The 12893-nt window shown below is 26.7% G+C and overlaps 1 protein-coding gene across 2 annotated transcripts in view; it reads right to left on the bottom strand.

Moving 5' to 3' along the window:
• The window catches only part of LOC136085908 (uncharacterized), a 42733-nt gene that overhangs the window by 14067 nt on the left and 15773 nt on the right, over positions 1–12893 (bottom strand). The window contains exons 2-5 of one of the 2 annotated variants that reach the window (XM_065807757.1): positions 9206–9283; positions 6305–6378; positions 2168–2252; positions 1983–2047 (exon numbers count right to left, since the gene is read on the bottom strand). In XM_065807757.1, the coding sequence (XP_065663829.1) occupies positions 1983–2047; positions 2168–2252; positions 6305–6370 (216 nt within the window). In that variant the 5' untranslated portion in view covers positions 6371–6378; positions 9206–9283. The remainder of the gene's footprint in view (positions 1–1982; positions 2048–2167; positions 2253–6304; positions 6379–9205; positions 9284–12893) is intronic. The other variant, XM_065807756.1, reaches the window with a different exon arrangement.

Below are 12893 nucleotides of genomic sequence, written 5' to 3'. Positions count from 1 at the left end.
TATAGTCAACTACCAACAAATGGAGATGTTGTACGCCATTATCTTTATCTTATAAGATTTGATTTGAAATTAACTGGTAAAAAACATTCCACATTCCACAATTTCTCTTCAAAAGCACTTGGTTTTCCTGTTACTACAATAGCCAAACAGGCTATTGTAGTAACAGGAAAACCAAGTGCACCTGAAGAGAAATTGTTGTGTGTATCCAGGATTTCTAATACAACTGGGTGAAGTCAGGCAACAGCTACCATAGATACTGTAACGGCATGGAAACTAGAAAAAACACTTGTGGCAATGATTTTTGACACAACTCCATCAAATTCAGGTTGAATAAATGGTTCTGCAAAGTTAATTGAAGAACACTTTAATAAAAAGTTACTTTGGTGTGTCTGCAAACACCGTATTTTTGAAAAGTGTTTTGTCTTCTGTTTACTTAAAAGTTTTTGGAGAATATAGATCTCCAAATTACGAGCCATTTAGACACTTTAAAATTGAGGTATGGTGTAAACTTTTATTAACTTCAGATACTACTTTTAGAAAATTAAAAATCGAAGAATCAGTATTAAAGACCAAACAAGCAGAAGTAATAATTTTTATGTCTGGTTTACTTAACCAGAAATCTCAAAAAATATTAAGAAATGATTATCAAGAATGTTGTCAACTTGCTTTGCAATTACTCAATCCAAAACAAATAAATATGCAGTGGCACAAACCAGGAGCCTTCCATCATGCTAGATAGATGTGTACAATCTTGTACACATCAAAAATGTTTGCTTTTGCTGACCTGGCAGAGTATGAAGAAAGTTTTATAGCGAAATTATCATGGTTTTGTAAATTTACTTTACTATTTTATGTGAAAATATGGCTTACGTGCACAAGCACAATCGATGCCCCATTTAATGACTTGGAATTCTACAAAGAAATGCTTATTTATAAAAAAAATTGACAATGATGTTGCTCTTGCTGCCCTGGAAACATTTACTCGGCATCTTTGGTATTTAACCAAAGAAATGTCCACTCTTTCATTATTTTCTAATAAGGTATCTGATCGTGATAAGAAAACTGTGAACATGATATAGGCTTTCCACAATTTTCTCTTCTGAAGCAGAGTACTTGTTTGACTGATTTAATTGGACCAAAATCAAGCAACATTCTAAATTTATTCGGATATTTAAATGAGGACGATGGTTGGTTGGTAAAATCCCCAAAGTTTTGAAAAGCTAACACAAATTTTAATCACATGTTTGAGCATATCAAATCACCAAAATCTGTAAACGATACAGCAGAACGAGTTGTTAAACTAATTCAAGACTATGCAACATCTATTACGAAAGATGACAACATCTATTATGAAGCAGAAAGAATTTTTTTTACATCCAGTATCTATTACAAATAAGAAATTTTATTGAAAATAACATTTGATCAAGTTTTATTAAACAAAATTACACAAGAAATTTATAAAAAATGCAAACATATTTGATTATCAAAAACAATTTTAGTCCTTTGTGTCATTTTTTTAGAAAAAAAAAACATGAAAAAAAGAGTAGCGGAAAGGGAGGGGGGTAAAATAAGAAAAAATTTCTTTTTTTTTTTTTCTTTTTTAGTAGATAAAAATACATATGTAACTGATTGAAAATCTAAAAATAGTTAAAAACTAAAAAAATTTATGTCATTTTGGGACATCCTTATATATATATATATATATATATATATATATATATATATATATATATATATATATATATATATATATATATATATATATATATATATATATATATATATATATATATATATATATATATATATACATATATATATATATTTATATATATATATATATATATATATATATATATATATATATATATATATATATATATAATATATATATATTTATATATATACAGCCCTCAGAATTAGGGTTGTCATTCGACAAAGCTAACCTAAAATAATTTGAGTTCAGCAAAATAAAGTGTTACCTTTAGAACTTTTGTTTCTGGCCGTGTTGGGTAGCTGAATTCAACGTTATCAAATGTTATATTATCTAAAAAAATAATTTGAACTCATTAAAAATGATATAAAAAGGTTTAACAAATTCAAGAGAGAATTCAAATGCAAAGGACTTTACCAATAAATCAATAGGAAAAAAAAACCTAAAAGTTACCTTTTGTGTTAACAATAATACTTCCAGACTTAATTTCAAGTACTCTATCCAATAGCTCATAAATTCTTATGGATGCACCAGCTGCCTTTTATAAACAAAGAAATAAGTTAACTATAAAAAAGTCTATGAAATATATATATATATATATATATATATATATATATATATATATACACATACATACATACATATAAACACATACTGACATCATACTGAATAAGCTATTAACTTAGTGTTTGGATTTGGGCAGGTACTATCTAAATATAAAGGAATTAAAATATGGCAAGCCTAAGCTATATTAAATAAAACCTAAGATATATTTTATTTCTTGAGCTAGTGCATCGAACTTGAAATATTTGCTTTTCATCATTTTCATAATAAAGTTTGCATAGCAGTATTACCATAATGCAACACAAAACTGGTGTGTTTTCTGCCACAACAACTTGTTTTAATATATTTTTGCTTATGTTTCTAAAAAAATTACTCATGTTTAGTTTTTTAAAAATTACTGTTTAAATTTATGTTTTTGTCATCCAATGGAATTATATGTAAATAAACTTCTAACATATAAAGAAGTTGTCCAATTAAAAAACTAGCCTTGAAATTAAACAACAAGCCAGTTAAGTTTTCTTATGTTTCAAATAGTAATACACAACAAGTAAAATCTGTGTTTAATAAAGCTTCAATACACACAGTATTACTTTACAGAGTTGCAGAGTTATGACAGTTATTGCAATCTTAAAAAGTTCTTCAAGCGTGATAAAGAAAAAAGAAAGTTAAAAATTAGAGTTTAAATTTGGATTTTAAAAAAAACCCTTGTTTTTGTTTGACGTCTTGACGTGTTTAATAACATTAGACTGTACATGTAAAATTATCACTGAAATTCGAGTTCTGTTTTAATTATCTGTAAGTACCAAAAAGAACAAAAAATACCTGTCATTAAACAAAATTCAAATATTTATAGTACTGTGTAAAATTGGAAGTGTATTTGTAAAAGAAACAAAAATACAAAAAGACACTGAACATAAAAGAAATCTTTGCGGAACATAAAAGAACTTTGCTCAATAATAATTTATTATCACAACATTCATACTCAAACCATTCAAATAAAACACTAAAGAAAAAAAAATTATATAGTAATGCATAAGTTGCCACCAAAAATGTCATCAATGAATAATTAGAAGAATTTAAGCACTATGGCAGATGCACATTACAACAAAAAATACATCTGACTAGCAATCATTATAGATTATCAGACAGAGAAACAGCAACTATTGCTGTGTTTTTAAAGAATTGTTTAAGATTTTAGTATTTTAACCAAATAAGTATTGTAACTAATTATGATCACAGTTTTGTTGACAAAAACAAGATTAGAAGAGCAAAAGTAAATAACTGTTTACGACTTTAAATGCAGAACAAGGAAAAATATAACCTACTTCAAGGACTGTATTTTGATGGGAGAAAAGACAAAACTCTAGTGGTTCAAAATTTAAATCAAAACAGTTTTAATGAACCATAAATAAAGAACATTACTCAATTTTTGAAGAACCAGGTGCACATGGGTATTGGTCATGTTTCAACCTCTTTTAGGTCTGCTGAAACCATTATAAATTCATACTTGAATGAAGCTCAATTTTCATTTTATAAAGTGGATGTAATTGGATGTGTTGGCACTGTTACTAACACAGGATGGAAAACTGATGTCATTCACACAGTTGAAAAATATTTAAAAAGGCCACAACAGTGGTAGATTTACATGTTACATATGTGTGCGTTTAAATGACATTTCATTTAAACGCACACAGCTTGCAAACTTAATAAAAAATATTAGTGGTGAAGTGTGTCAACTATGAAATTTTAGAAATTGATCGCAAAATTTTAAGTAAAGATCAACAGTTCTGATTGGCAGTGGTTCTGAAGATTTATCTGTTTGTGAACCAGGAATAACTTCATACTTAAGTTGGTTAACAACGGCAAATAGAGTTTTATGATTGTATTTGAGCTTTAAAACCCTAACAGAGGAGCACAATATTTTAGTTTCTTTTCTTTCTTTTTTTTTTTAATTTATTCTTTTAGGTGCCCCAAGAAGTCCTTACCATCTTATAACAGAGCACTGCAGAAGAGCATTTGAAAAAAAGTTCATGTCTCCTTCCTTGCCGATGTTGTAAAACTTTTCTAGATGTAGCATTGAACCTCAGATCTTTAGCTTCTGAGACAAGCCCACTAACCACTGCGCTACTGCTGCTCTTTTAAGATGACATGTCTCTGCGTGTTTTAAATTTAAAAAATGTAAACACTTCATTAATGGAGCAGAACATGTATGTAAATGCAAGTGATAAAATTATTAAGATTTATGCCCAACAATTTTCTGAAAGTAGTAGACCAAGTAAGAGTTTTTCGCTTTTTTTTTGCACATTCAAACTTGTTTACTTGAGTTTGACAATTGTTGTAGACAAATGGGTGTTTACAAGGGAATGGGTTTTAAAAGAACTATAATAGAAAATAGCCTTGCTTCTCAAAGAAAGTTTATAAGGATTTTTTAACCACCTGAAATTAATTTCGTTGTTACCAACTACACCAAGATGATTGACTAAAATTGACTAAACAATTTTGCCACCACCTTTGATGTGAAGAGCCTTTGATAAAGACATTTAATCAAAGATCCAATATTTGAAACAGCAGCTGAAAGGAAGCAGTGGCTGAGTGGAAAGTCTTTATGTCACATCCAAATAATAGAACGATATGTGAAGCTTGTAACAGAGGCTTTACAAAAAGTAGCTGGCTCCAATTCCAGAGATAGCATCACAAGAACTACACATAACTCCATATTCTCTATGCCTAAATATTCAAGCAAATTCTATTTTAATCTACCGAATAAAATTAATGAAAAGAAAAAGAATATATTTTTTTAAGAAAGGCAAATTTAAACAATTGTGAAGACAATTTTTGAACAAACAAAAAAAAGATTTTGCATTTCATTTATTGATTGTTCCATTACTTTGCTCTATTTATATTGTCTCCAGCTGCTTGTAAAAAAACTTATTTAACTTGTAAAATTTTATTTGTAGGAAAAAATGATAAAAAGGGAATATTTATTTAAATATTCAAGTCCGATGCATGCTATGTATTATTTTGCATTATCCTTACGTAGCCTGGAGGCAAGTTTTTGTTGTATAGTGAACCAACAATAACAACAACAGCAATAGGCTATTTATTTCCCATTTCCCATAAAATGAAGTTATGTAATAACAACAACAATAATAATAATAACAATTATTATTATAATATCATAAATATTATTAAAAATAATTATAATAATAATAAAAAATTATAATAATAATAAAAAATTATAATAATAATAAAAAATTATAATAATAATAATAATAAAATATTATATGATTTAAAATTAATACAAATTCTAGTTATAATAGCAATAAAGTACAGTAATAAATTTTAAAAAATTTAGATTAAAATAGTAGTAATAAATACTATGATAATAGTATTGGTGTGACATTATTTATAAAAATGATTAATAAGGATCGTGTCACTTATACAGAAGTCTGATGACATTAAAGGAGTGACACCAAAGTCAAAAATCAAAAGTAAATTTTTTTCAGCTTACTTTATTAGGTAAATCTTTAAAATAAGAAAAAAAAAAAAAAAGAGCCCAATAAAATGTTTCTTTTTCATACTATATTTTTATATTTTCCAGAACAAAGACATCTTTAAATATAAACTTTATAATGAGCATTTTTTTTAATTACAAAATCTATAATATAACAAAAAACAGAAATATTAAACTAAATCTATAATTTAAAATATAGATTTTGAACATTTACATAATGATAATAATGATGATGATGATGATGATGATGATGATGATGATGATGATGATGATGATGATGGTGATGGTGATGATGATGATGATGATGATGATGATCGTGATGGTGATGATGATGATGATGATGATGATGATGATGATGATGATGATGATGATGATGATGATGATGATGATGATGATGATGATGATGATGATGATGATGATGATGATGATGACGATGATGATGATGATGATGATTAACTTTTTAACTCTAGGAATAAAACATTAAACTTTAGGAATAAAACATAAAAACTCACTTTCATGAAATCACCATAAACTGATGACAGAATTGCAAATGGCCATATCAAATTAAATGAATACATAATGAATGCTAATATAAATGAAAGAACTTTAAATAAGAAAAATACCATCTTTTAAAACATGAAAATAAGAGACTTATAAATTTTCATATTAAAATATAGGTTAAGATAAAAAAATTATTGACAACAAAAATGAAAATAATAATATTGTAAAAAATTTAATAAGAATAGTTCACTAATAATATCAAGATTTAAAAAAACAATAATAATTAATAACCGTCAAACTTAATATTTTCTAATTATTTTATTTTTTTTACCTTATGAGTTTTTTTATTTATAAAATTATTCTTTTAAGTAAATTTAGTTCTAGTTTTATGAAAATAAATTTAAGATTAATTATTAAATAAAGGACTGCTTTTTTTTTTATTGATTCATGCAATGGATTTTAATTCAAAAAAAAGAATCAAAAAATATATATTTTCATGATATATAGTTTATGGTACATGTTGTAACAACATATACCATGAACTGTAGCAACATATACCACAAACTGTAACAATATATACCATGAACTGTAACAAAATATACCATGAACTGTAGCAACATATACCATAATCAATCTAAAAAAACGAATGCCATGAACTGTTACAACATATACCATGAACTGTAATAATATATACCATGATCTGTAACAACATATACCTTTAGGTCTACATACCACCTATGCACCATCAGTGACTATGAACATTTGTAATTTTAATCCTAACTTTTCAATGATTTGTAACTACGAAGATTTTCATGATCCGTAACAACAAATGCCATCAACTGTAATAATGAATGCTGTGAACTCTAACAACATATAACATGAACTGTAACAACATAAACCATGAACTGCAACAATATAAACCATGAACTGTAACAACATACACCACAAACTGTAACTGCCAATGCCATGAACTGTAACAACATACACCATAAACTGTAACTGCCAATGCCATGAACTGTAACAACATTTACCATGATCTGTAACAATGAATGGCATGAACTATAATAACATGTACCATGAACTGTAACAACCTTTGCCATGAACTGTAACAAAATATACCACAGGCAGAAACAAGGTATACTGAGTGACAATAACAAAGTATATGGTGATATATAGTAAACATATATTGTAAAATAATCTAATTTCTAAATAACTAAAAATTAGGTTGCTAGTTAAAAAATTAATGTTTAATTATGTCAACTTAAAATCTCTATTCTAAGTTCTATATAGTAAAATAACAATTTTTCAAAAGATTAGCTTTTTAAAAACATTTTTTTTAAATGTTTCATTTCTTTAATTCTGTTATTCAATAGAAAAAGAATTTCAAATAAATGGTAGCCATTGATTGGCATGAATTAAAACTGAATTAAAATTGTCCCCATTAATTGGCATTGTAGAATACTGGCTTTTGGTATTGCTAAATTTAATTGCTAGGTTTGGCTTCAAGTTCATACTCAAGTTAAATGCATAAAATTTATGTATATTTGCTGCAATTACTTTGCCCTGTAGTTGTTTCTGTTTGAAATAATCGCTTCATATATAAAACATTCTTTAATATTTTTTCAGGCAAGCGTAACAAACATTTAAGATAGAAATTTTGCAATCCAATGAGCTGTAACACCAAAACAAAAAAATACTCTTTAAATGGAATTAAATTGGTCATATTACATATAAGGAAAAAATTAGCACTTAATATGATTATCTGAAAATATTGTTTTGCATATAGTAAAAATGTGGCCATCTAAAACATAAGCAACTTTTTATAACTACTAAAAAAAAACTAAAACCAATAATTAATGCTGTATCTTTTACATTTTAGGATCATTGGAAAACTTTTTGGCTCAATGAGTTTATTAACCTTTTCTTGTGTAAATTGCATTTCACATAGTTTCAATAGCTTTATATAGCTCATCAGCATTTTTGAATACTCCTTTGTGTTTTAGAGAAAGCTAAAATTGATATCACAAGTTAAAAAAACTGGATTAAGTTCAGATGATTGAGCTAGCCATTCATTACTTCAGTTTGATTTGTTGCAAACCATTGGTTAACTAGTTTACACATTTGTTGTTGCCCATAAAAGAGGCATACTTTTAAATCCATCCATATTTCCATTTATTTAATGAATAGGTTCAACTCCAAATTGTGCAGACAAAAGTTTATTCTGACAGCTTTTATATCTGATCAACACTTTTTTCTATCAACATACTTATTTTTCATGTTAAAATTAGCTTCATGTAAGATGAAGCTAACTTCAATAAAAAAAAGAAGGACCTGGCATTTTATTTAATGTTAGACTTGTGGTTTATAAGTCAGATATATTTATATTTTTTTTAATTAAAAATAATTATCTTCTGATGCCATTGTTCTATATAAAGTTTTTCCCTTGCAAGAAACACAAAATCATTATGTTCTTATCTTAACTAGATAAAATTCTCTATTTACAAACTCAAGGTGTAATTTATATTAAATATCGAACAATATAAATATATTAACAATATTTATTAAAACTTAAATTATAAGCCACATGAAATCATGAAACATTTTTTAACAGAACTATAATATAAAATCAACTATGTTTAACTAATAAATAATTAATATTAATTTCTTTTTTTTAAATTAAAAAAAATTAAAAAAGTATTTCGTATTTTGAAAGACATACAAAATACATCCAAAATTGTAGAACACAAATACAAAATACTGAAAAAGTATTTAAAACACTTTAAAAGTATTTGCATATATATACATAGTAAATACAGTGCATATATAGCACATATATAGTATACATATATATTCTGTTCTTTCTCTTCTTAACCTCAATTGAGTCATTTGAAGAAAATTTTCAAATTCCATACCTGTAGAATAGCTTTAACAGTTATTTTTAAATTTAAGCGCATCCATGCACAAATGCTGCCATGTTTGTTTTTGAATAACTATGAATTTAAAAAATTATTATTAGCCAATAGGCCATATTATAAATTCATCTTTAAAAACAGGTATAACACCTATTAAGTAAACAACAGCAAAAACTTTCCCAATATATATCCTAGAATCATAAAATGATCCAAACAACTACCCAGCAATTCTTTACCTGTTTCTTAAAAGTGACTTATTTTGAAAAATTATTTTTATCAAACAATCTTTTTATTAAGTATGTTTGGTTTTCATAAAAACAAACAAATTTCGTTGAGTAAAATTCCAACTCCATCATAAACAAAGTAAATAAACTTGTGAAATAAGTGAAAACATTTGATTGAACTTCAAATGCTCTATGACACATGTATCCACTAATTCAAATAAAACAAAAAACAAATTAACTCATTATTGAACTCATAATTATTATTTCATTTTATTCTTTTAAAATTAAACAGTAAATGCAACATTTTTGTGAGCCATTTTCTTTTTTATTTTGTACAATTTCTCAATCTTATTTTGTTTAGTTCAACAGTTTCTTTTTTTTTTTTTTTTTTTTTTTTTTGTTAGACTTTTCCAAATTAATGCGGTAGTGGTGCAGTGGTAGAACGCTTGCTTCATAAGCAAGAAGTTTGGAGTTTAATCCCCACCACGCCCCTGGTAGTACCACGCTCAACTTGTTTCTCCGCGCAGCAACCTTGTTTATCAAGGTTTGTGTTTTGGAGTTATAGAGTTAAGAGAGGGTTATAACCACAATTATGTAGCCTCCTCATCTGTAGTGGCTTTCTCAGTCTTGCAGAGGTGAATTAACATTAAAAAAAAAAATTTAAAAAAATGAGCAAAACTATTTTATTTTTATGCATTTATGGTTAGCATATCAAAATCCTCAATTAAAGTGCGTATATTATGGCAAACTTTTATGGCAACATCTTAATGGAGGTGCGTCAAAAAGATCAACTAAAAACTGCCTTCTGAATAAATATAACTACTCTTAGATCAGTGTAACTTTAATCAGCATGGATTATATATAAGTATGACTTATATATAATCCATGACTTATATATAAGCCATAATTGGAACCATCTCAAAAAATTTTAGTTTTCCTGGCAAAGCATTGAATCAAGTTGTTTGCTTTCCTTATGACTACTGAAAGAATTTTATAAATTTTTTGTATTCTGCAATTAGTAATTCAGTTTTTTAGCAAAATTTTCATTTTCACCTAACTTACTTTCACAAAACCTATGTTAACAAAACTGCATTGGATAATCAAGAATTAAGTTGTTTTTTTAAAAAATTGAACATCATTCTAGGATAGTCATAAAAAATTTGCCACATCACTTTAAAGAAATTATCTAACTTTTTATTTATGACTATTAATTTATTATTATCATTTAAAATGGAAAAAAGTTAAAAAAAAAAAAAAAATCAAATGTAAAAAAAAAAAAAATCTAAATAAACAAATGTAATATTGCATTTTGTAATGAAATTAATTTTGATTAGCTGAAATTTCGATTTAGTTTCAATAAAACGTTTGACAAAATGTTGGTTTCAGTTTCAGCATTGAACTAGTATACCTAAAATTTTGGTTTATTTTGGTTAAAAAAATTTTTAAAAAGTTATAACAAAAATTTATTTTTTTGGTTCATCACTAATATTGTTTATAAATAATGTTTATAAATAATGCTTATAAATAATGTTTATAAATAATGTTTATAAATTATATATATTAATATTGATTTTTAAGCAACAAATAAAATATCAATTTAAATTCTGCGATTTAAACTCTAGAAACAAATACTTTAAATGTATAAAAAAAGCCCTCATTAGCATTTAACTTTATTATTACAAAGTCAATATTAGAATATGCCTAAAAACAACATTTTAAATTAACAAATACCATTAAAATTGGTAAAAAAACTTTTAAAAAAATTTTATAAAAACTTTTCTTTTTTTAAAAGATCATTGTTATTTAAAAAGTAATTTCACTTATTCATTAAGTTACTAAAGCAATGTGGAAATGATAGTGATTGAAAATGTAATTATTATACTTGTATAAATATGCAATTATTATACATATTATTTTTTTATATTTATAAAAAAGTAAATAATGTATTTACTATCATACGCAATTTACATATATTTTTTATAACGTTTATTGTAAAGAATTCTTAAAAAGTTTCAAAAAAAAACTTTACTTAAAAATGATTTTTATAATTTTATATTTATCAAGTACAAAAGGATTTTATGTTTCTAGAAAAATTCTTAACTTTTAACTTTTACTTCATAGAAGTCGTGATATTTGATAAAGCAAAACAAAGTTTTTATCTTGACTGAATTACTGTAATATATTAAAATTATTATAAATAATTTTAAAATATTACAGTAATTCAGTTATTACTGTAATATTTTATATAGGGAATATATAAGGAAACTAGAAAGTTTGTTAAAAAATTAAGTCATTCTTCTCTGAAATCTTTCAAAATTACCCTTGCCAATGATAAGCGTAATCCTAAAAGACTGTCATAGAACTAACACAATCCTCAATAGCATATCTTTTGATACACTCGCCACTCTAATGGAACTCTCAGCACTAAATATATCTAAATCACTTGGTGTAGATAATGTCAGCCCTAACATTTTACGCTTTTGTTCTACCTCAATGTCTTCTCCACTTACTCTCATCTTTCAAAAGTCATTTGACAATGGTGAAATTCCAAGCTCATGGTCCAAAGCAAATGTAACACCTTTATTTAAGAAGGGCTCCAGAATTGATCCATCAAACTATAGACCAATATCCCTCACCTCGATTCCGTGTAAAATAATGGAGAAATTAGTTAAGAAGGCAATCATGCAGCATCTAAAATCAAACAATCTTTTATCAAATAGTCAGCACGGATTTTTAGAGAAAAAAGCATGCATTACAAATCTCCTTGAAACAATGGACTTCTTGACTGGAAATATAGCCAGAAAGCTACCAGTTGACGTCGTATTTCTGGATTTTGTTAAAGCTTTTGACAAAGTTCCACATCAACGAATGCTTTACAAATTAAAAATGTACGGAATCGAAGGCAATCTTCTCAATTGGATAAAAGCTTTTCTACTCAACAGGTCTCAACGAGTCATCCTTGGCAACACTCAATCGAATTGGTTACCTGTGATAAGTGGAGTTCCGCAAGGATCAGTCTTGGGTCCAATTTTATTTGTCATTTTCATCCATGATCTATCGAATGTAATAAACAAAGAAAACAGTTGTAAGATCTACGCTGATGACACTAAAATCCTAAGCATTGTCAACTTCAACTCCAATCAGATATTGACTAAATTGTCCAGTGTACTAAATTTTGGCTCATGGAGCTAAATGCAAAGAAATGCAAGGTCATGCACTTTGGCCTAAAAAAATTAACTCCTTTCAAGTACTCAATGGAGGAATTAGACCCTTGTTCAATAACGTCTCGAACTACATTGGAAGCAACCACCTCTGAGCGTGACTTGGGAATTCAAATTACCAATGATCTTAAAGTAGAAACCCAATCCATCATTGCCTCATGTAAAGCAAATCAAATGCTAGGCATCCTAAAACACACTTTCCAATCTCGTGATGCTTCTTTATGGAAACAACTCTACTCCACC

This window comes from Hydra vulgaris, chromosome 10, assembly GCF_038396675.1.
Source record: "Hydra vulgaris chromosome 10, alternate assembly HydraT2T_AEP".
In the NCBI taxonomy this organism is placed as follows: Eukaryota; Metazoa; Cnidaria; class Hydrozoa; order Anthoathecata; family Hydridae; genus Hydra; species Hydra vulgaris.
The sequence above is the reverse complement of the archived record's forward strand: the minus strand, read 5'-3'. Positions and strand labels throughout refer to the sequence as shown.